Below are 24,920 nucleotides of genomic sequence, written 5' to 3'. Positions count from 1 at the left end.
GTGTGGGGAGCCTGCGCTGGACAATACCAATGACTTCCAAAGGAGGGGGTGTTTGTGGTGCCCCGACAGTGGCCCCTGCAGAGTGGAGAAGGAGCCCGGCAACTTGAATAAACACTTCGCAATAGGGTTAGACTCAGAAACCAGGTCGGGTTAGAAAGGAGAGGGGCAGAGGCGTGAGCGGTCTTGTTCGTGGGCGTGGCCCTCAGAATCCCTGGTCTCACAGGCAGGGACCAGGATCACCTCCTGACTGCTCCAGAGGGACCTCTACAGGGACAAGACGGGGAGGGGAGTGTCCTCTGAGCCAAAGACCTCCCTTGCCGTCCTGGGACCTCCCTACACAGCCTGCGTCTATGGTGAATGGTGGGGCCATCCTGCGTGGGGTGCAGATGAAGTAGTAAAAAGCATGGAAACAGAGGGTGATACAGTCTCTCTTCAGTCCTCTTTTTATTCTTCCAAATCAGTGGGGGGGAGGATGTCTCCACCGGCTACTGTCTGTTTACCACCTCACTGACGCGTCTGATCTCCCCGTGTAACAGAGGGAGCGGATCTAAGACTCCCCCAGTAGCTGGCAGCAAAGTCATGCTCAATTTAATTGCATCGCTTGTTTTCTTTGTTTTAATTTTACAGTTATTTTCTGTTTACATCAAGTGAGTCTGCTTTCCCGTTTATGGTAGTGACAAAGTTTCTCTTTCAAAATGGACTAGCTTGCCCTGGCCGGTTTGGCTCAGTGGTTCGAGCATCGGCCTGTGGACCAGTGAGTCACGGGTTTGATTCGGGCAAGGGCATGTACCTCGGTTGCAATTCGTCCCCAGCCCTGGTTGGGGTGGTGCAGGAGGCAGCCACTCGACGTGTTCCTTTCGCATCGATGTTTCTTTGTCTGTCTGTCTGTCTCTCTCTGTCTGTCTCTCTCTCTCTCTCTCTCTCTCCTCTCTCTCTCTCTGTTCTTCTCCTTCCCTCCCACTCTATCTGAACAAAGATGGAAAAATGTCCTCAGGTGAGGATTAAAAACAAAAACAAAAACATGGCCTGGCTTGCCTGGACAGTGTGGCTCAGTGGATTGAACATTGTCCCATGGACTTAGAGGTCCCAGTTCGATTCCCAGTCAGGGTACATGCCCTGGTTCTAGGCTTAATCCTCAGTAGGAGGCATGTGGATGCAGCCAATCAACGTCTCTCTCTCATATCAGTATTTCTCTCTCCCTCTCCCTTCTTTGCTTTCTAAAAAGCAACTTAAAAACAATAATTTTTTTTTAATTTAAGGAGTTTTCTTCCAAAAATAAAATGGACTGACTTAAGTGGAAAAGGCAAATTTATTTTTCAAAAACCAGGACGTAAATACCTACACAGGTGATACCTGGATATGGCCGCACAGTGGTGCCAGTGAACGTGAACATGCAAAGCTGGGGAGCCACGCAGCTGGGGGCTGGCAGGGCTGGGGAGAGGAGGGTGCAGAATGACTGCAGTGGGCATGAGGTTTCTTTCGGAGGTGATGAAATGTTCTGGAACTAATAGTCCTGATGGTTGTATAACACTGAATATTCTGAAGCCACTGCACTGTGTACTTTAAATGGTTAAAGTGGCCCTGGCCGGTTTGGCTCAGCGGTTAGAGCATCGGCCCGTGGACCAATGAGTTGCGGGTTTGATTCCATTCAAGGGCACGTACCTTGGTTGCAGTTCATCCCCGGCCCTGGTTGGGGTCGTGCGGCAGGCAGCCACTGGATGTGTCCCTTTCACATCTCTCTCTCTCTCTCTCTGTCTCTCTCTCTCTCTCTCTTTCTCTCTCTTCCTCTTCCTCTTCCTTTCTCTCCCTCCCACTCTATCTGAACAAAAATGGAAAATGTCCTTGGGTGAGGATAAAAAAAAAAAAAAAATCATAAAAATAAAATAAAATGCTTAAAGTGATGAATTTTATATTATGTTAAGTTACCTCAATTTTTAAAAAAGTGAAGGATTTATTGACGGCCTAGATGTGGGAGTGAGAAACGTACGAGGTCAGGGATGGTGGCTGGCGGCCGGGACGACGGTGGGACAGGTTTGGGAGCAAGCCCAGGAGCTCGGTGTCCGATGGAAGCTGGGGACGTAAGTAGGTACACCCGTTGGCCGTCGGTGCTCTATCCAGGGTGGAGACACTAGCTTCCGAGTCGGCATCTCACGGAGATGGCCTTTTGGGGCCGGAGGCTGCCTGAGGTCACCGTGTCTGTGGAAGTGGAGAGAATGGGGTCCGTGGGTTGAGTCTAGGACACCCCAACATTAAGAGACTGGGGACAGGAGGAGGGACCAAAACAGAACGCGGAATGGCTGCCAAGGGAGGAGGGAGGAGGACACAGAAAAGAATACGTTGTGCAGAAAGCCGAGGGGGGGAGGCAGGAACCTTCAGGCTGCCCAGTGCGTCCGACAGATCCCGTAAGGTGAGGACCCAGATTAACGCCGGACTCCGCAGCACGGAGGGCGTTCGAGGCCTCGGCAGGCGGTGTTCAATGGTCAGGGGCAAGTCCGATCCAAGGGAGAACGGAAAGAGGATGGGAGACAACGGGTATGGAGAATTATTTTAAATTTGAGCAGCTTTTGGAAAGGAGGGTGAGACATGAGTGGTGGTTAAAGGGAGAAGGAGAGACCAGGGAGGAGTTGTTTTTTAAGGTGGACATTTAGTCGCATGTTTGTGTGCTGACGGGGTTGATCCGCCAGGAGTAAGTTGATGGCCTGGGGGAGGGGAGTTGCTGGGGTGATGTCCGTGAGTGGGCAAGAAAGGACGGCCCTGGTGCACCCCGGAGGCGGAGTTAAACAGCTCTGGGAGGAAGGTGGGGGGATGGGGCTGGGAGGAAGGTGGGGGGCTGGGGCTGGGAGGAAGGTGGGGGATGGGGCCGGGAGGAAGGTGGGGGGCTGGGGCTGGGAGGAAGGTGGGGGGCTGGGGCTGGATGCTGGTCGGCTGGAACACGCGAGGAGAGTTTAGGGAAATCCCCTCGGGGAGCAGGAGACAGGTCAGGGGCCAGAGCGGAGAAGGGGAAGCAGAGATGACGTGTGGCATCACCCAGGACGATGGGAGGATGACTGGGAGGGGAGGGGAGGGGAGTGCAGTCAGGTGGCCAGGGAGCAGGCAGGCACAACTGGGGGCCATGGTCAGGAAGGTAAAGTGACACCACTCCGCACGGTGACGTTCGTCTCTCCAGGCACATTCAGCCGCACAGAAACAGGGAATAGGCGAAGACTCGAATTTAACCAAAATTGTGATTTCACCGAGCAGGTGTGATGAAGTGAGGCGGGGGCGAAGGATCTGAGAATAGACGCAGGGAATGAGTCTGATGACTGGCCACGGGACGTGTGTTCAGTAAGAGAAGAAGGGCCCTGGCCGGTGGGGCTCAGTGGCTGAGCGTGGCCCCTGCACCAAGAGCTCACTGGTTCGACTCCCAGTCAGGGCACATGCCCAGGTTGCAGGCTCGATCCCCGGGTAGGGTACAGGCAGGAGGAGGCTGATTGATGTTTCTTTTTCCCATGTTTCTCTCTCGCATCAATGTTTCTCTCTCTCCCCCCCCTCCCTTCCTCTCTCCCAAAAAATCAATAGAAACATATTTTTTAAAAAAGAGAGAGCAGGATATTGAGGGACGGGAGACATTCAGGATGGATTTATGGTCCTAGGGAGGGAGAGGGTCAAGGAGCAAGCGTATCAGGTGACACAAAAGGAGTAAGCCGGAAAGAGTCCACGGTGGTCCCGGGAGAAGCGCGTGACATTGGCGCAGTGGAGGAAGAGTGATCAGGCAGGGAGGAGCGCGAGAGAGGGTGGGGAAGGGTGATCCAGGGAACCCAGGGGGCATGAGGGCCCAGCGCGCGCATGATGACATCACCAAGAGTGAGCTCAGGCACAGGGACGGAGGACAGCGAAGCCCAACGGCGTGGAGAAGCGCAGGCGAGTGGCCCTGGTGTCAGCAGGGACTCCAGCAAGGACTCTCAGACCTCCAGGCTCAGTGATGTAGAAGCCCAGAGAGCAGCCCCCACCGGGGAGAGCGAGAAGGGAAAGGAACATTAGGAGGAGGTCGATGACATGGGGGCTCAGGCAGAGCCCGATGGGAGTGTTTCGGGAGTTGGGAAGCAGTGGGCTGCAGACACAGGTGTGGTCTGCGTGAAGGTGGGGTGCCTGTTATAAACGGGGAAGGAGCATAAGAAGGGAGCCCTGCTGGTCTCCGGGCCGAGGGTGTGGGTGAGACTGAGTGTTGTGAGGGGCGGACGTCCAGGCTCTCCGCTGATCACGTGGAAGGGGCAAGGTGCCCTGGGGGAGCCCGGACCATCCCATGGAGGGCAGGACCCGTGGGCCGGAGGTGTGATTCCCAGTGCAAGAGACTCGGTCTCGACCTCTGGCCGGGGAAGGGTGGTCTTACTCTGAGCACGCAGAGCTCTCCTGGGCGAGCAGTCCCTGAGAACAGGGCCCAGGAGCCAGAGGACTCTGCAGTCCACACACCCTCAGACCCTCCTTTGCATGACGAGCCAGCTCTGCGCGGCCCCCGCCCAGTGTCCTGCAGTGTTGCTCATCGTCACTTATCCATCCAGCTGATCCCTGGAGCTCTAGCTTCGAAACTCACTGACTGGCACGTGATGGATGCTCCCTTAAACACCTGGCTGACAGAGGCGCTCATGAGTTTGAGCAATCCTTGTGCACTGTGATAAGCCCTGCGCAGGGCCTTTGTCCTTCAGTCCTCAACAACCAACGAGACCAGTCAGGAGCTACCCCAGGTCACCTCTGAGGAGCCCGGAGTGCAGAGAAGGACAGGTGTTTGCCCAAGGTCACAAGCAAGGGCATTTGAAGCTGGAACTACCTCATTCCAGCACTGGCCTTCCCAACCGCCAAGGGGGCTGGGAACGGACGGAGTCTGGAAGGACCTCCGCTTCCGAGGACCCGTGTAAAGAAGCGCGAGGTCGGGACCAGGGGACCTTCCTGCCGGAGTCGCACCATCCACTGTACTTTGCTCTCTCCCCAGAACCCCCCACTGCTTCCCACCCGTGGTGATTTCAGCAGTCTCTCTCTGTTTCTGTTTCCACCCTAGATGTGAAAAGCTGGCTTGTGATGTTTGGATTTCAGCTCAGCAACATAATCCCTGGCTTCCCAAGAGCCAAAATGTACTTCGTGCCTCCTCCCTACGAACTGTCGGAGAGTCAAGCCAGTGAGAACGGGCAGGTAAGTGGAGGTTCCACCGAGAACACAATCCACCGTCCTCATCGGTCCCTTTTGCAAACAGAACCGCAGGGGAGCCCAGGGCACGTCGGCAGAGGGGGGAAACACTGGCGCTGGGTATAAAAGGGACCCGAAACGCTGTGACTTCCCGGGAAAGCCAGTGTCGACGTTGACCTGTCTGGCTCAGCGCATATTTCTTTGGAACCTCGATTATGACCTTAATTGTGGTATCATTGTCTGTTCCGTCTATACCCCCGAGTCACTCCTTGATTAACAACAGCCCAGAGAAATCTAGCAGCAACCCACCATCTGCACCGTCTATAATATCATAAACCTTCCGGCTTTTATGGAACGTCATAAAACGAGGGTTTGCAGTTTCCCATTAGAGAACATTTTTATGCCACACATAAAACGTCAGGGTTTTACGGCCCAAATGTATACAGATTGAGTTTGCAGAACATCATCTGTCCTTGGGTCTCGCCGTGATGACCACAGGGTGGTCGTTTTCCATGTGGGTGCAGCTCGGGGCTCTGCCGCACAGGACGGAGGGGTGGGCACCCTTGCTCCGACAGCCCTGCCACGGGACCGGCACTCAGCACTGTGGACGTTGGAGAGGCCTCAGCTGCTCGGGATAATTGTCCAGACTGTGCAGAGACGAGGAGAGGCCGCTGGGTCGTTGAGAACAGCGTTCTTGCAGTTCCGCCCCTCGGGGACCACTCAGTGGATGAATAGCCATCATTTCTCTCATTTATCTGAGTGCCGTTACCTCCCAAACACAGCCTCTTCCATTATCCCCGCCTGTCCCCCAACCACCAATTGAGACAAGTTGTAATTTGTGAGTGGAGAACTGAAGGCCAAGGCGGTAATGGAGATTTCCTCCCTCTGCAGAGTCAGGGCTGAAATCCAAAGCAAATGACTCGGGGTCCAGGGCTAATCCCTCTGGCCCACGAAGCCAGACCGTCCTAGCCTGGTGCACCTCAAACCCCAGTAGGCACACAAACCACCCAGGGTGTCTCGTTAGCAGGCGGCTTCTGACTCACGAGGGCCCGAGTGAGGTCTGAGATTCTGCTGTTCCACCAGGGTGGGCCCCGGGGGTTCTGCTCCTGGCCAGACTCTGAGTAGCAAGGTCTTACCCCAAGTTCATAAATAACCAGGGCATTGGCCTCCGAGAAATCTGGGTCACTGTGGCAGGGTTCACAGCTGCTCACACACACACCCAGCCCTTCAGGTCAGGACATTCCTGGGTCTGACGTGTGCGTGACAGCTGTCAGGGTGCGGAGCGCCCTCCTCCCGTCGGGGAGAGACGTGGCAGGTGCGCAGAGCTGGGTGCAGGTGCTAGCAAGGTGCTGAGCCTCCAGACGCAAGGTGGCCTCCCCAGAACGCCAGCCCGTCTTAGTGCTGAAAGGTAAGCCTATGTCTGCTCAGATCCCGAACACAAGCCTAGTTCCTGCCGGGGCGGCCCAGCTCTTCCCTCTCTGGCCCTTTGGTGACGAGCTCCCCGCCCACGCGCACGGTTGCGCTGCCCACTGCCTCAGCCCTCTGTGTTTTCTCACACCCACAGCTCATCACAGGGGTCCAGCAGACGACGGAGCGGCACAACCAGGCCTTCCTGGCTCTCGAGGGGCAGGTCATTTCTAAAAAGCTGCACGCCAGCATCCGAGAGAAAGCCGGCCACTGGTTTGCCACCACCACGCCCATCATCGGCAAGGGCATCATGTTCGCCATCAAAGAAGGGCGGGTGACCACCGGCGTGTCCAGCATCGCCAGCGAGGACAGCCGCAAGGTGGCCTCCGTGCTCAACAACGCCTACTACCTGGACAAAATGCACTACAGCATCGAGGGCAAAGACACCCACTACTTCGTGAAGATCGGCTCAGCCGACGGCGACCTGGTCACGCTGGGCACCACCATCGGCCGCAAGGTGCTGGAGAGCGGGGTGAACGTGACCGTGTCGCAGCCCACGCTGCTGGTCAACGGCAGGACTCGAAGGTTCACCAACATTGAATTCCAGTACAACACCCTGCTGCTGAGCATCCGCTACGGCCTCACCCCCGACACCCTGGACGAAGAGAAGGCCCGCGTGCTGGACCAGGCCCGACAGCGGGCGCTGGGCACCGCCTGGGCCAAGGAGCAGCAGAAAGCCAGGGACGGGAGAGAGGGGAGCCGCCTGTGGACTGAGGGTGAGAAGCAGCAGCTCCTGAGCACGGGCCGTGTGCAGGGCTACGAGGGCTACTACGTGCTTCCTGTGGAGCAGTACCCAGAACTCGCGGACTGTAGCAGCAACATCCAGTTCCTAAGACAGAATGAGATGGGAAAGAGGTAACAAAATCGCCGGCTGCCATTCCTTGTCTGGATGGCTCAACGGGAGTGACTGTCCTCTCCTCTCCTAAGGAGACGAACACCTAACAGGGGCACTGCGGCCGGGCTGCTTTGGGCTCCAGTGGCAAACAAACTCACATTTTCTGAGTTCCGATGCTACTGTCCCAGCCGGACGTCCCACATCCCAAAGCAGACTGAAGCCCGGCGGAAAATTCCGAGGAAAACACAACCAACGAACGAATGAATGAATGAATGGACGGACACACACAATGTTCCAAGTTCCCCTAAAATATGACCCACTTGTTCTGGGTCTACACAGAAAAGAGACGCAGAAGGAACAAAGAACACCCACATGCGTGAGCGTGCACACAGACACACACACACGCACACACACAACAAAAAGCAAAGCAAATACATGACCGAAAAACACAAAGATGAAGGCGAGAGGCCTCACATCCTATTACCTCGCTAATTCACGCGTGAGCGACAACGCAGAGACTTCCCGGGGGACCGACACCACCAGACTGGCCGAGGGGACCCGTGCAGACTGCTTGTCGGACAAAGACTCCGGACGTTTTCCTTTCAACACAGGTGCATTTTAAAACACGACTTTGGGGCGATTTGTGTGTAGCGACTGGGGGGGGGGGGGCGCATACAAGTGAAAGAGTGAGCACTGGAAATACTTTTTAAAGAGAAATAAAAACACGAGGGCGCGGGGGTGGGGGGAACCGAGGAAATTCCGATCCAACGTCAAAGCGAAATAATACCGCTCAGCACTTAACACTCAGGTGCCTCGGGCCGGGCCTGAGCTAATTCATGGGAGCGCAGAGTGTACAATTTAATGCAGAACGGTGGCTATACTCACTACAGATCAACTTCATACTCTTTTGTCTTTGAAGATTCCATTGTGGACAGTCATGCGCAGTTACAGGGTGTAGTCTGTTTAGATTCCGTAGTTCGTGGGTCATCAGTTGCGGTAGATCTGTGGCATTGTGACTCCTTTGCTAACGGGCACCACTCCAGGTCACCCTGTACATACCTGAGCCTCAAGGCACAATCACTGTTTCAGATTTAAAATTCTTAGTGTGTTTGTTTGGTCCAGAAACTGAGACAATCACATGACAGTCACCACGAGGAGAGAAAACAAATAAAACAAGAAAAAAGAAAAAAAAAAAAGAAAACCCACACACAAAAAAAAAAAAAAAAAAAACCACAAACAAACAAACAAAAAAGTTTTAAAAAAACAAAACACACACACACACACACAAATGTCTAAGAAGAACTTTGGTACAGGAACTTTTTTGTAATATACATGTATGAATTGTTCATCAAGTTTTTATATTAATTTTAATTTGCTGCTAAGCAAAGACTAGGGACAGGCAAAGATAATTTATGGCAAAGTGTTTAAATGGTTTATACATAAATAAAGTCTCTAAAACTCCTGTGGACACTGGTCTTCTGTGGAAATGCTTTGAGGCAAGAACAGGGTGGAAGTTGCTGGGGAAAAGGGGGCGAGCTGGTATTTTGAAGTTTTGGGGGGGCTTTGGCCACACCTGCAGCCTCCTCTCCGTGTGACACAGGTGGAGAAAAGCATCTGGACTGGAACCTGTGGTCGGTGAGGACCCCAGGCCCACCCTGGATGGGTCACTGGAGGCCTCCGGGGACAGTGGGGTGTCTCCCTGCTCCCACCTCCTAGCTCTGGGAGGTGCTGGCAGGAGACAGACAGCGAACACCTTCGCCACACTGGGAGCCGTTCCTGTGTTCGCATGGTCCCGTGAGTGTGCGCTTGTATCCTCTTCCAGACTAGATCAATTCACCCCAAAACATGCACACTTAGGACAACCCAAGTAAGAAGAGCACTTAGGATCTCGATGAATTTTCTTGGCACCAATCCTACAGTTAGAATAATATCATTAATAGCCAGTATTTACAAACGCTCACTACATGCCAAGACAGTGCCCAGGGCCCTGCACACCATGCTTGTTCACGCTACTCCGCACCTTCTGTTCATTCACCATCATACTGAGGGCTCGCCACAGGGGGTCCTGGGCTACGTTCTGGGGGTAAACGGGGTGAGTAGACATCAGCACGGGTCCTTCCTCCCCTCGTGCGTCTCATAGTCAGGGCTGCAGAGAGACCATAGCCAAAGAAGTAACTAAGAAGTGAAAATGACACGCAGGGGTGTTAGTGCCAGAAAAGATAGATTTATAAAGCCACGGACGCGCATATTGGGGACGTGACCTGGACTGAGAATGGCACAGAACTGCTGAGGTCTGAAAGCGACATAGACGTTACCCAGGCGAAGAGGAGGAAATGCATTCCAGACCAGGGAGCGGCGTATGCAAAGGGACTGTGGTGGGTGAGGCGGGAACACGGAAGAGGTGGACAGGGTTCAGAAGAGACAAAGACTGAAGACTGCACTTCTTCAATCAAACACCAGAGGGAGTCCGGTTTAGTTTCATAGATGAGGGTCTGGTGCAGTGAGGACAGGCAGGGGAGCCGGCCATCTGTGTGGGATGAAGGAAGAGGCTGCTGACCCGAGATGAAGGTGCTCCGGACAAGGGAAGAAGAAATGGGAGTGAACGGAGCGGACAGATTGCAAGGACGAGCTCCTGGCAGCAGTCACTGCAGGTGAGGGGCGAGGCCAGTTATTCCCCAGCTGGCAACGGTGGAGTCAGACTCAAGCCCAGCTCTGGCAGCTCTCAAAACCTCTCCAGGAAGTCTGGGTGGTACATCACCCCAAGACCCTTCAAGTCTGAATCCCGGCCGCCTCCCAGTCATCCAGCCAGGCCGGTGCTTCCCCGGTGGACGGAAAGGGAGAGACAGGCTTGACGCCGTGTGTGGGCTCACAGGCCCTGTCGGCATCACCAGCAGATCGAGCTATGAGTACGCAAACCAGGGAAGGAAAGTTCCAGAGAACTTGCTCCTCAGCCGCACGCGTGAACACCGTTTCCCCCAGTGCAAGGACTTCGGGCTGTTCCCCTTCAGAAAAGGACAAGGGGCAGGAGCCCCTCCTGTGTCCCTGGGGCCAGCTGCCACCCACCTTGTCTCATCCGACAGGCGCCCAGACCACTTGGACGTGCACCCCAGAACACCCTCCAGCTCAGATCCTGGTTTGGTGGAAACTACAAGAGGGGCTGACCTCCGTGTCGTGTCTCCCTGGGGTCCATGCGACCAGCAAGGCCACACCAGGGAGCTGATCTCTGGCCACAAGCCAGTGGGGAGCCCGCTGAGCCCCGAGCCCACCCAGGAAGACCCAGGGGGCTGGACGCAGAGTGAGGCACACACAGAATCGCATCACCGGAATTTTACTCGCACCTGGAACTCACTTATGCCAGCCAGCTCTGAGTGATCCGTTCTGCGACACCCAGGCCAGCCGGCCCTCACAGCACACACCCCAAACCATACCTGGGAGGAGGCAGCATGGTAAAGTCCTCTCCTGCCTCTGGCCAGCCCTGGACTGGCCAGGACGAGGTGCTCGATGGCCTCCAGAGGTGTCTGCGCTGACATGGGCTCTGTGGGTGGCGCAGGGGACAAGGCTGCCCTCTGACAGCAGTCCACCGGGGACAGCCCCCCTTGGCACTCACTGAGCAGGGCACCTGGGAAGGTCACCGTGTGTTCATGAGGGCAAGTAGCATTAGCCGCTCTGTGAGCTAAACCAACCCTAAGTTACCAAACAAGAGAAACTGCACGCTCACTCATGCGTGGTCCCGGTGGGTCAGCGACAGGGCTCCCTGCTGCAGGTCCTCAGCCACCCCAGGCCCTGGGGTCCTTCCATCCGTGACTCTGCCTCGTGCCTCAAAGGCCCCACCTTCGTCCAGGTCCTCGGGACCTTTGCTGGCCTCTCCATTCAGCTGGTTGATGGAGAAAGAGGTCCCTGGGTAACTATTTCCAATCCAATGGGCCACACCTGGCAATTGTCCCCCCCACCCCCACTCATGTTCCAGGGGCTGGCACGGACCCCACCAGCACCGCAGCGGAGACTGGAACGTGTAGTCCGGCTCTGAACCAGGCAGAGGAGGAGGCTGGCTGTTGGGGAACCCAGGCCGTCTCTGCACACAACCCAACGTCCGTGAGCCTGTCTCCTCACCTGTGGGGACGGACAGGACGGGGCCCTGCGATGTACCGGAGACGCTGCCTCTGTTGTTGACGCACAGTAAGTGCTCAGTAAAGGCTAGTTTTCGTTATTACTAAGTCTTTGCTCCAAGTCCAGATTCTCTCAAAGTGGAAACGGAGGCATGATCCAAGCGTCACAGGAGAGGCAATGCCATGCACAGGGTGGGGAGGACGGAGGGGCACCTGCCCAGACCCCACTGCACGTGGCCACACCCCCACCCCGCCCAGGGAATGTGGACGGAGGCTCCTCGGAAGGGCTGGCGTTGGAGGGCTGAGTGTCTCAGCACCACGAAGTCTGGCATCGGAGCAGTCACCAAGCACAGTTCTGTCCTAGGCACTGTCAGAGTCGGGGCTACACAGATAAATAAAACACCGTCAAAAATCACAGTCTAAAGGAGGAGACAAACTCACAGGAGCCAATGGGGGTACAGGAGGCTCCAAGCTGGCACAGAAGAGGTGCCCGGAAAGAAGCCCAAAGGAGACAACCCCCACAGCTAGGGGCTCCCAGGTCGGAGAACACCAGGTGGGGGGGGGGCGCCCTGGGCAGAGAGGGGAGCAGGTGCGGGAGAGGAAATGTACAGGTCGTCGGGAGAAGTTCGGAGCAATGGCTGCACATCAGGTGGGGCCCTGTTTACATATGAGAATCACCGAGGGACCCCCAGACCCCGGCCCACTGAATCGGCATCTCTGCAGGGTGGTCGGCCTGCACCAGCGGGTCCAAGCTCCTTGGGCGATTTGAGCGTGCAGTGTGGAAGCCCCGGACAGGAGCCCACCGCCCCGGACCGGAGCCCACCCGGAGGCACAGGCCTGAGACAGGCCCAGCGGAGAGAAGGAGGCAGGAATGAAAACCAGGCCCAGAAGCTGGGCCTTCTCCTGCAGGCGTGAGTAGGGTTTTGTAACCGCGGAGAAATCCGACTAGCAAATCCTTCCGTCAGCAAAGCGGTGCAAAGGGGACAGAAAGTACAGCGCCTGGGGGGCTACAGCAGCCGGAGGCAGGACTGCAACAGCGGGGAGGGCCCACGTGGAGGTGGCCCCCAGGACAGAGGTTTGGGAAGTGAGGGCGAGTTTCTGTCCCCTCTCGGAGTCGGGGACAGTGTCTATCCACGGTGGAACCTCTCTCCTGGGGATGCCTGACAGCCCCACCCCACCAGGGACAGAGGACCCCTCAGGAGAAGGGTTTGAGGGGAAGTCTAGCTGAGGCTTCCCTTGGGGATGGCCCAGTCAGCACTTCCCAGGAAACCCTGACCCACCATGCCCACACAGACCCTTTCTGTTCTGAGGCCCCTGGGCAGCCCGAGCCTCCCTCCGACGCCCACAACTGGCACTCTGGCGGTGAAACAGCGCTTGGAAAGCGAGCTCTTGCCCGGGCTCTTCCCAGAGTGGCCGCACCTGTCCCGGAAGCTCCCCTTCGCAAGCCATCGCGTCCTCCCGGGAAAGGGTAGGTTTGCAGTTTGGCCACAAGGTGGCAGACTTTCCCATAGAATCTGCGGGACTTGGCCGGGGCTCCCCAGGCCTGGGAAGGGAGAGTTAGGCAGCAAGATAGATTGAGAAGCAGGCCCCCACCAGGAGAGCCCTGGCCCCGGGCGGGGCTCCTGAAAGAGGCCCCCGGAACCGGTTCTAGGAAGCAAGATCCCAAAGAAGACTGCCTGGGGACCTCCGACTGGATTCTGAGCTCAGCTCCACCATTCTCTCCCCGGGTAGATTTCCACACACACCTTCACCTTCCTGGGCCCCTTTTCTCCTGTGTAAAATAGGAATAAAAATACTTACCCCATAGGGTTGTTTGGAAAGACTAATGAAAATCATATATGCTAAATGCTTGGCAGTGCCCGGCACTTAACACCTGCATGTTAAAGGGAAGGCTGTTGCTAAAGAACATTAGTGGGACCTCTGAGTTATGGTCTTTGGAGGGGAAAGAAAGTTTTCAATCCCAACCACTCCCCTTCCTAACTAAGCCTGGGCCTTGACGAACCTCTGAAGCCCCAGTCCCCTGGCCTGTGAGATGGGTATAAGGACACCACCTCACAGGCTGCTGTAACGAGCACCCAGCCTGGCACCTGGCACATGGAGTCAGCCACTAACTGTTATTATTCACAGCCTGTGAGACATGAAGGTGGGGCCCGGTCCTAAGACTAGCTGGACACCATCCCAGTACTGTCAAGAGTAAAGGGCCCCCTCCACCTCCCCCACACAGCACGTAAAGAAATAAGGCCTTTCGCCCTGGCCGGTTTGGCTCAGCAGTTAGAGCGTCAGCCTGCTGTCCAGAGAGACCTGGGTTCGATTCCCGCTAAGGGCACGTACCTCGGCTGCAGTTTGTCCCCGGCCTGATTGGTCGTGCAGGTGGCAGCCACTCGATGTGTCCCTTTCACGTCGATGTTTCTCTCTCTCTCTTCCTCTCTCTTTCCCTCCCACTCTACATGAACAAAAAAAATAGAAAAAAAAAAAAAAGAAAGAAAGAAGGCTTTTCTCTGCTAGCAGGCCCCAAGGGTGGACAGAAGCAATGCTGTTACCCCCTTAGGGACATTCCACCCAGCGGCCATCCTGCCCGAGATGAAGTAGGAGTGACTTGCTGGGGTCCTTCCCTGGGTTCTCAGTTATGAGGGTAATGGAGGCACCTTGGCCAGACCCACAGTCCGCAGTAGGGCTCCGGGGTCCCCAGGCCAGAGCAGAACAGAACAGAACCTCCTCTTGCCCCTCCCTGCCCATCTTTGGTGTTCCATGGGGCTTCTCTGTCCCTCCCAGTGGTAGTGAAAGTGACCTCCTTACACTTACGCATGCATAAGAGCCTTCAACCCAAATGAACTGATCCCATTCACTCGGTGCGACAGTCAGGAGCAGATGGGAAACTGAGGCTTTGAGAGGGAAGTGACGGAAGAAGTCACACAACAGAACAGGCCTGTCCTAGGTGGCTGGGAAGTCCCCTCATTTCACCGTCCCATTATTTCCATTCCCCAGCCACACCCTCCACAACCCCTTATCTTAATGTCAGCTCAGCCAAATACATGCAGATTTTACTCTAAGTTGGGCAAGAGTCACCCGCCCCTCTGTAAACTGACCACAGGACCATCTATCAGTGGAGGAGGCAGGAGAGGCCATGAACACAGGCTGGCTCTGCCCCAGGTGCATGACTGTATTGACCAGGAGATTTGAGATAGTGACAGAAGCCCAGCTCAAAGCCAACACCGGGAAGTCCCAAAGCATGACGGACTTCAGGCGTGGTTGGATCCAGGGGCTCGGTTAATGGCTTCACCTCCAGTTCAGTTTCTCCCGGATGTGACTTGACTCCCAGGTGGGTTTTCTCCTGGGAATGGTTATTGCTAGCAGCCCAAACCCCCTCCCTTGTAGCACCCATGGGAACAACAGAGAGACCCTCCCTTCAGCTCACAAAAGACCTTGAATTGGCCCAAATCCCATCAGACCTTCCAGGACCATAAAGAGAGTAGGGAGTGGCTCCTCCAAAAAGACAAAAACAGAAAAAAAAAAGTATTAGCTGCTGATATTCTATACAAACATTGCCAGAGACCATGTTCATAGGTAGACAAAGCCCAATGCTGGGGATACAAGGTGGATAAAATAGCCATCTGGGGCCTGGCCGGTTTGGTTGAGCAGTTAGAGTGTCAGCCCACAGAGCAAAAAAATCACGGGTTCGGTTCCAGTCAAGGGCACATACCTCAGTTACGGTTCGGTCCTGGTCCTGGTTGGGGTTGTGCAGGAGGCAGCCAGTCGATGTGTCTCTCTCACATCCATGTCTCTCTCTCCCCCAATCCCCTTCTGAAAGTCAGTGGAAAAATATCCTAAGTGAGGATTTAAAAAAAACCAAAACAGCCATCTGGGAGCAGCCCAGTGGGAACACAAGGGGCGGCCACACACCAGCAGTACCAGAGAGGAGAGGGCAGGGGGCGCCGTGAGGGGCACAGGGGGCAGGGCAGGAAGGAGCTCCGCTTCGATGCAGATTTGGAAGAAGGAACGCAGACATGTGTACACACAGTGTTTGGGGAAGATCTAGACTGAACCTTAATAACCAAAAGGCACCCAGGCCCTCAGGGTGTCCCACCAAGTCTCATGCCCACCCCTGAGGTCACCGTGGGCCCCTGATGTCACCGTGGGCCCATGAGGTCACCGTGGGCCTCTTTCCCGTCCTCTGGGAAGGAGGAAGCCTCCGTCCAATGCCAGCCGGAGACCCTGGCCCTGGGCAGAACTGCGTTGGGAGGGCTGGACGTCGCCTGCTCCTGGGCTCGGTCCTCACTCCTTCCGTCCATACGTGGGGAACGGGACTTCCTTTCACCGTCGTCAGAAGCTGTCCTGCCCGTCACAGGGTGTCTCACCCTGGGCACTGCGAACACGGGATCGGGGGCTCCGCCGTGGGGCTGCCCTGTGCACTGCAGATGCTCAGCAGCACCTCTGGCCTCCACCCCTAGGTGCCTGCTGGCTGTGGCCCTCTGATGTCGCCAGGGTTCGCCCAATGTCCTCTGGGAGGGAGAACTGCCCCCTGTTGAGAACCCCATTTCCCCCCCCATTTCTCCCAGCCCCCAGCCCCCAGCCTCCAGCCTGGGAAGGGAGAGGCCTACAGAGACATGCATCAGTGCTGGCCTGCAGTCCTCCAAGGGGCACGCCCAAACCAGGGGTTCCCAAATAAGGACGGGGTCCCTGCCCTGATTCTGCTCTTCTGGGCTCCGCCACCTAGGAGCTACCCAAGTTCATGAGCCTAGTGTGGGGGGAGGGAATTGATTGCCCCCCACCCCTCCCACACCCTAGTACCCTAGGACAGAGCGGCTGCAGGCTCTGTCCGTGAGGGGCAGCCCACAGTGACGGAGCAATCCACATGAGAAACGCAAGTGGTGCAGAGTCTGGGACCTCGCCAGGGCCTTCCCCGAGGGCTTGGGGGAGGGTGCTAGGGCCTGAGATGACAGGACCATGTTTTATTTCCTCCTCCTGACCTGCCCGTATGCTTAGAGGCCGCACGGGCCACCCTCACCGATGACGATGTCATGCAGGCCTCACCCCAGGCCCCCTCCCTGATGTTCCTGAGCTGGCACCCTGGGACTACTAGACCCTGCTCACACGACTCTTCCCAAACCCGTGCTCAGTGACATCACCTGGTAGCTTTCAATCCACCAGGGCGGGGCATCTACACCAGGAAGTGGGCAAATGTCCTTGAGACTGGAGTGGGACACCAAAGAGAATAAAGTGTCAGAGTCCTCAGGAGAAGAGGATCTCCGTGGTTAAACGCTTTCTCTGTTGACTTCAAGGATATGGGCAATTCGACACCCAAGAGTCCAGAACTCAAGCCTGGCACCATCAAAAATTATAATAATGATAATATTTATTGCTATTATTATAAGTTTTTGAAAACTGAGGTAGAAGCAGTGAGAGAATATTTCCTACATTCTTCCAGAGTCCAAGGGTGTGTCTGCGCGGTGTGGCCCACCCCCTGCAGTGGGTGCGGAGGGATCCGGGCATCCAGGTCCCCCACCCCCACCCAGCCTGGCGTGCAGCCTGTGGACACCTCACAAGCCGCCTGCCCTGGAGGAAGCTGCCTAGGGCCAGGTCACAGGGCTCCCAGGGGTGCCCACGTCCAGCCGCTGGCCCATGGACACAGGGCAGAGGCCTGGCTGCTTGCCTTGGTGAGCGGCCTCTAACGCTGTCTCCGCTCCAGAGCCGGCACGGAGTGTGCAGAGGCCCTGCAGCCAACTTCCTCCTCCTTGGTCCTTGCGCCCCTCCGTCCTCCCCCAGGTGCTGCCCCGACACACTGTCTAAGGACCTAAGGACCTCCCAGAGTCTTGTTCCCAGGAAACTCAGCCTGAGACCCCTCTACCCAGCCCCCCAGGAAGAGGGAAGGTGCACAAGGCAACGGGGCAGGCGGTGGCGGCGCAGAGACCATGTCCAGGAGGCCAACGGCCACCCCTGTGCTTCTCTACACCGGGCTGGCGAGGTGCTGGCACCGCAGGAGCCAACGTAGGCGTCCTCGGCACAGGGCCAACCCAGCGTGTCTGAAGGGGTGCAATATGTGTGGGGGCGGGGGGCCCGGAGGAGAAGCATGATGAAGTGTGTGCGTGCGATGATGTTTGTATTCCGAGCCAGCACCCCCGTGGAAGGGCACAGCAAGGGGAGGGAGACAAAAGAATGTCACCTGCTGATTGGATTTAGCAACACACAGGACTTCTGTGGCGGGAGCCACCTGCTCTGTTGGCTCCACAGAGATCTGAGTGTGCGGACGCACCCCCTCCCTACCTCTCGGCACAATCACGCGGCCGCCCCACACACAGGCCCGCCCTCCTGGGGCTTGAGAGCAGATGACAAGGATTCGGCCCAGCTCATGTTTAATGCGAGAGAGGAAGCTGGAGAGCCAAGCCTGCAGCCCGGCCCCCACCCTCTGCAGAACCCTCAGCGCTCCCCGGGCCCATTCATTCCTCCCCAGGCCTCGCTGAGCTTCCCCACTGCCAGCTCTCCGATCCGGAGCTCCACGTGCGCCCCCCCACGCTTCCCCAGGGGACGCCTCATAGATGGAGACCGTCCCCCACCTGGAGGCAGGGAGTCCCTGCGCCCTCTGCTGACCACACCCAGGCAGTGCGCGGGTTCCCAGTGGAGGCAGAATTGCCTCCCACCTGCCCGCGCAATGCCCCTGCATAGTCTAGCACTCACAACGCACACCTGTGAACCTTGCCCCTTGTGGGGGCAACCGTGTTACTTGTTAACTTGCTGATTGGACGTGAGTTAGCTCTGGGGCTAACCGGGAGCACCTGTGCAGAGGACGCTTCCAGAGGGAAGGGTTTCCTGTCCTCGGACCCTGGTACCTGGAGTACCAACCTCCGCGTAGAGGAGTCTAGAGTGTTACCAAACACGCAGATGCAGGATCCCGTGTGCAGGTGGAACCTTCTCCGTTTCCGGGGGTGGGGTGGGAGGGTTATGGTATCCCAGCCGCTCGCAGCCTGGACCTGAATATCCGGCGGGTCTGGATCTGAACCCATAGGGTTTCTTACAGTTTTGAGGCTGGAATGGATTCTGGATGCGGGTCGTGCCACCTCAGACACCAGGGACTGAGGCCAGGGGAGGGATTTCACTTGCCCACGAGTCCCCATGAATCCCATGCAGGCTGGAGTCTTCAGCCTGGTGGGCAGTTTTGGTCCTTAAGCTGGACGATGGGGTGAACACCCACCACTGAGCTCTTGCAGGGACATCCGGGGAGCTGTCCAGAAGGATGAACCAGAGAGTGTCTCCATCCTGAATCAGGCCAGAGACTGTAATCCAGAGTCACCCCAAGTCCATATTCCTTTTCCCTTATGTGGAATATAGTTGGCAAGTTTCTCCCGTCTCTGGCTGCTTGTTTTCCGTACGTTCACAGTACAAATGTTAAGCTCAGGCCGTCTGGGTTGCCTGGAGAGAGATGGCTATTTGCTGGGCTTCTTGGTTAAAAGCTGCTCCCAGCCCAATATCAGCCAGAAGTTCAGAGACAGGGAGTCAGTCCAGCCCGGTGGGTGCCGCTGACACCTGTGGACTGTGCTCCGTGACGGTCGCTGTGCTAAGTGAGATGACGAGGGAGATGTGTAAAATACAGGGTCGTTCTTACTGTCACTTTCCAGTTGTTCACATTTGTGCCACATTTGTGTTTGCTCCCGCCCCTCCCTGCCCCTGAAATGCCCCAGCGGTGGCTGAACCATTGGAAGGTAAGTTGTAGACATCAGGACACCTCGCTCCTAAGTGCTGCAGCCCGTATCTCCTAAGAACAGGATCACACTCCTCCGTAACGAGGACCCGGCTGTCAGTCGCGAGACGCTTGACGCCGATGCGCTAATACTGTCTCCAGTGCGTGCTGTAGTCACCAGTCACGTTTCCCCAGGAATGTTCTTTGTGGCTTTTTTTTTTTTTTTGGTAAGAAACCCAGGATACACTCATGGACCTCATTGCACTGCCTCTGTAAAGAGACAGAGTTCTCAAATAAAGACTGAGCCCTGGCCGGTGTGGCTCCGCGGTTAGAGCTTCGGCCTGCGGTCCAGAGAGACCCGGGTTCGGTTCCCGCTCAGGGCATGTACCTTGGTTGCAGTTTGTCCCCGGCCCTGGTTGGGTCGTGCGGGTGGCAACCACTCAATGTGTCCCTTTCACACTGATGTTTCTCTCTCTCTCTCTCTCTCTCCCTCCCTCCCAGTCTATCTGAACAAAAAATGGAAAAAAAGTCATCGGTGAGGGTAAAAAAAAGAAAAGACTATGAAAAAGACACATTCGACTCTAACAAGAAAGAAAAACTGGCCCGGCTGGTGGCTCAGTGGTTGAGTGTCAACCCATGCACCCAGAGGTCACCAGTTTGATTCCCAGTCAGGGTACATGCCCAGGTTGTGGGCCCGATCCCCAGTGAGGGCCAATCGATGTTCTCTCTCATCGATGTTTCTCTCTCTCTCTCTTCCTCTCTCTCCCACTCTATCTAAACAAAAATGGAAAAATGTCTTTGGGTGAGGATAAAAAAAAAAAAAGGCAAACTCTTCCATACTGGACACTTGGGTGCTGCATAATTCGCACTCCTCACCACAGCTGGGCAGACTATTTCTCAGAGGGGCATCTGGGCCCCTGATTGCCCAGCAGAGGAATGCCATCTGCTCCCTACAGAGAGGGACAGGGGTACGAGGTGGTGTCAGGGAGTCTCAGGCCCGTGTCAGCCTTGCTGGGCCTGTGTCAGGCGCCGGAGAGGTGGGAGCCATAAAACAACCTCGCCCTCGCGGAGTTTACGGTCTAGTCAGGGGAGAAAGCAAGACAAAGCAGAGAGAGAGAGAGCAGTAAAATGACGAGGCTAGACTGCGAAAGGGTGAAGTGGCTGCAGGGACGGGTCACCAGACCTTGGCAGTGAGGGAAGACGGCGCTTCTAAGCCGGACGCTGCAGGAGAATTCGCAGCCTCGGGGAAGAGCGGTGCTGGTGCCAGGAGAGCCTGCCTGCCGGGGCCCGAGGTGAGGACAGCGAGCGTTTGCAAGCCCCCCCCACACGCACGCGTACACACACACACGAACATACACACACACACACACATGCACACACACGCACTCACACGCACACACGCGCGCACACTCACACATATGCATGCACGCACACATGCATGCACACACGCGCATGCACGCGCACACACACATGCATGCACGCACACATGCACACACACATGCACACTCAACTGTGCAGTGAGGGGAGGAGGCGGAAAGTCGACACTGGAAGGTGGTCCAGGGCCAGCCCCAAACTGGACCTTCCAGCACACGGTAAGGCGCTTGGACAATCCTGTGAGGACGGGGGTGGGATCGGGAGGAGGGTGTCTAGGGGAGGAAAAGGAGAAACACCTGTAACAAAAATAATTTAATTAATAAAATGTTCTTATAAATTAAAAAATGAGCAGAGCCCTAGGGGCCCAAGGGACTACAATAAAAAGCAGGAGTCCCAAGTGGGTCTCGGGTTTGATTCCTGGTCAGGGGCACGTACCTGGGTTGCAGGTTTGATCCCCAGCCTGGTTGGAGGCAGCCAATCGGTGTGCCTCTCTCACATCAATGTTTCTTTCTCTCTCTCTCTCTTTCTCTCTCTCTCCCCCTCCCTCTTACCCTCCCTTCCACTCTCTCTAAAATAAATACATAAATAAATGGGAAAAAATGTCCTCAGGTGAGGATTAACAACAACAAAGGCAGGATTCCCAGAAGCAGAGGAGAAAGAGGAACTGTGAAAGGCTCAGAAATAATGACTGGGGCAGAAACCATCCAACTACAGATTTGAGAAGCTGAGAACCCCAAACACGTTAATCCCAAGAAAGCCACGCCAAGATCCATCAACTTCCGCAATCTAAAGATAAGGTAAGCCCGGTGTCCTTCCTTCACTGGCTTGTGTCCGACCTTCAGCGCTTCCTGCAGCTGTGGCCAGAGCTGGGGGCCGGCTGTCCACGACAGTATAGGGAGCCATGTGCTGGGGGTCAGGGAACCTTACAGGATTTTAGGGCGACACCTCCTAGCTCAAATCCTCCCCTGGGAAACAGCCTCCTCTGGTTTTCGACGGGATGGGAGCGGCTCTTCTGGTGCGTTGAACATCGTGAATCTTCGGGGCTTCTCTTCTGGCTGCTCCCTCCGCCTATGATGCTCGTTTTGCCTCTTTGCATGGTTGCGGCTTCAGGTTTCTGCTCAAACGTCCCTTCCTCAGAAAGGCCTCCGCTGGCCCTAAGGTAGACCTCCCACCAATCGCCACCCCACTGAGTCTTGCCATAGCCTCCCACTTGTTTCCCGCTTGTTACTGGCCACCACAAGCTGTTATTTACTCATCCGTTGACTTGTACAGTGTATCTTTTCCCTACTGAACGGTAAGTCCTATGGGACACCACCAGTATCTCGAGCGCTTACCCCATTGTCTGGTACACGGTTGACAGACAAGAGTCTTGTTGAATAAAACAAATAAAGAGCTGAAAAGGGAAGGGACCCCCCTTTGAAGAAACTCCTGTGCTTGAGGAGCTAAGCTAGCCCTTGATTTACATCATCTCATGTAGTTGTCACGAGTGAACAGGGAGGTGGGTATTGTTGCTCCATTTGACAGACGAGCAAACTGAGGCGCAAAGAGGTGCAGTCTGGCGCCCAGAGTCACACCTCGATGGAGATGCATTAACTGTTTCACACGTGGATTTTTTTCCCCCACCTTTGTATTTCCCACCACGCCACCCAGCCACCTCGTTGAGGCAAGTTATCTGGACTTAAGCCCCAACCTTCCTGCAGTATCTTGTAAAATTCACTCAGATTACTCATTTAAAGTCCTTAGAATGAGGTGTCAACCCAGGAGCAGTGGACAGGTAGAGAGCATTTCATTGCACCCTCTCTGAGCAGTTGGGCGGGGGTTTCATCGGTGCCTGAGCACCATGGCGATGCAAGCTTTCTAAAGCTCTATAAATACCCCAGAGGCTTCTCTCTCTCAGCCAGCCTGCGGTTACTACACCCCACCCCCGTTCCACCAGGGCGCCTCCTCTGCTGGGGTGGGAGAGAAGGAAAACTTTGCAGGAACTCCCTCCCTCTGCTTAGTCTTTCTCCTCTCCACACCCCTGCCTTTGAAACTGAGACTTCATTTCCTCCTTGGTGAAAGACACAACTCCCAGCCCTCAGGACCCAGAGGACTCTTGGATGGGAGAGTCGAAATCATCCCCGCCAGCCACAGGTCATTCATGTCCAGCATAAATCCAGTTCGCTTCATGAATGAACCAGCAAGGAAGAGCGGAGAGAGGAGGCCGCAGGTGCCACAGGGAGAAAAGTGCCCCTCCTCCCGCGGAGGCAGCTCAGCCTATGGAATTCCCTGACAGTCAACCCCCACCCGGCTGGTCTTGCCACTGCACTGATGGAGGTCAAAACCAGGTGGGTCCATCTTCAGCGTAGCATTCAGGACGCCCACTTCAACTCGGTCTTATCCTGTGAGCACAGCTCAGAGCTCAGCATGCACCTTCCCACCTCCGACCACCCCAAAGAGCTATGCAATCGAAATGAAAGGGCAGTCAGGACTAGTCTCCTGGCTGCTCCCCACCCTCTTCCAACCAGACTGTTAGTGCCCCCAAGTCCTTCCTTCGTTGTCATGGTAGAGCCCACACTGCTGTGAATTCACAAGTAAATCCCACTGGGAGCTGGGTTGGACTCTTGACTCGATTATTTATGATGCGGCCTTTGGAAAGTCACTTCTCTGAGTCTCAGTTTATGCATCTGTAAAATGGGACTAATAAGAATCAGGGCAATGCATCGTGAGTCATAGAAACGCCATGTCCCTATTTGTAAAATAAGTAGGCAATGCGAGGTTTATTTTTATTAATTTTCAAGCACTGAGGACCCATAGATAAATCAGAAACCATTTCTATTGCCAAGGTTTCTGCCACCCTAATTTTCCCTGACTTAGGATGTGTTTCGCCATCATTGAAAAAACAGTCCATGGGCTCAATTATGAACTTCAACTAACGCATGACTTAAAAAAGGGGACATTATCAGCTCAGTCATAGAAATGTAACTGTGTGTTCCCCAGATGTGTGGGAGATAAAGTCATGGAGTCAAGAAATTTCTCAGCAGAGGTTTCCAGAGTCTCCACTTTCTTTTTTTAAAATCCTCACCCGAGGACATCTTTTCATTTTTGTTCAGATAGAGTGGGAGGGAGAGAGAGGAAGGGAGGGAGAGAAAGAGAAACATTTGTGACATAAGAGGGACACATCAACTGGTTGCCTCCTGTAGGACCCCAATCAGAGCCGAGGACAAACTGCAACCGAGGTATGTGCCCAAACCGAACCCGGGTCTCTCTGGTCCACGGGCCGATGCTCTAACCGCTGAGCCAAACCGGCCAGGGCAGGCTCCACTTTCTTGAAGTAAACAGAAGCTCACAGGAAACTACTGCTGATATATTTGTTCCTTGTATTTTTGTTTTTGTTTTAAATATGTTTTTTATTGATTTCAGGGTCAGAGAGAGTGAAACATCCATGACAGAGAAACATCCATCGGCTGCCTCCTGATGCTCCCTCCTAGGAACTGGGTCCACAACCCAGGCATGTGCCCTGACTGGGAATCAAACCTGCGACTTCCTGGTGCATGAAGCAACACTCAACCAACTGAGCCACACCAGCCTGGCATGTCCCCTCCCCACCTTTTTTTTTTTTTTTCAAGCTTAATTTCTCGTCCTTGCCACTTTGTGAAATATGTCACCCTGAGACGGAAATGATCTGAAACACGGTTGTGGAAACTGGTCTTTCTTCTTTCTGTTGCCGTGGGGGGAAGGATTTCAGTGGGCGTCCTTTTTAGAAACAAGACGACCTGTCCCAGGCACAGGTGTCTCCTGTGGGCCACCTGGACATGAAAGCAAATGAAGAAAGGCATGGCCTGTGGTCACTTCTGCTGTGTCCTCCAACTCCGCTCAGGGGCTGCCAGATGCAGTCCCAGGAGGAAGGCAGGAGAGGCTGGGCTGCTGGCCTTCCTGTTCGGATTCCTGCAGCTCAGTCACCTGTAGAGTAACGTCCAAGTCAGTCCATCACGTGGCTCAGCCGGTTTTACCTTTAATCCCTTTCACGTTTGTCCTCAGCTTTGAAGAATGCCTGAGGATGATTCACCCACCATCACACGGGGCAGGCAGTCATCTGTTTTATTACCTCACCCTGCTTGCAGCTTCTGGAACATAACCTGGGATTCTTTTGTTGGGGGGAGGGGGGGCGATGGAGGTAAGACGAATAGACCAAACAGACCGAGGCTTTAAGGAGTCAGTTCCTGCTTTGGTCTTGCTTTCCTACTCCCCAGCTCAGGTCCAAAGGTCCAAAGGAACAAGCCATTTGGGAAATGCCAGGGCTTGGGCACCTGGGCTGGAAAGAAAGTTG

At 55.3% G+C, this 24,920-nt stretch overlaps 1 protein-coding gene across 2 annotated transcripts in view; it reads left to right on the top strand.

Moving 5' to 3' along the window:
* The window catches only part of TENM2 (teneurin transmembrane protein 2), an 883,834-nt gene extending 876,008 nt beyond the window's left edge, over positions 1–7,826 (top strand). Inside the window, exons 28-29 of one of the 2 annotated variants that reach the window (XM_036239731.1) lie at positions 5,033–5,163; positions 6,722–7,826. In XM_036239731.1, coding sequence (XP_036095624.1) covers positions 5,033–5,163; positions 6,722–7,483 — 893 coding nt within the window. In that variant the 3' untranslated portion in view covers positions 7,484–7,826. The remainder of the gene's footprint in view (positions 1–5,032; positions 5,164–6,721) is intronic. The other variant, XM_036239730.1, reaches the window with a different exon arrangement.
* The last annotated feature ends 17,094 nt before the right edge of the window (positions 7,827–24,920 follow it).

The sequence above is a fragment of the Molossus molossus genome, unplaced genomic scaffold (assembly GCF_014108415.1).
Source record: "Molossus molossus isolate mMolMol1 unplaced genomic scaffold, mMolMol1.p scaffold_m16_p_4, whole genome shotgun sequence".
In the NCBI taxonomy this organism is placed as follows: domain Eukaryota; kingdom Metazoa; phylum Chordata; class Mammalia; order Chiroptera; family Molossidae; genus Molossus; species Molossus molossus.
Note: the sequence above shows the minus strand (reverse complement) of the source record. Positions and strands in the feature narration are given on the sequence as shown.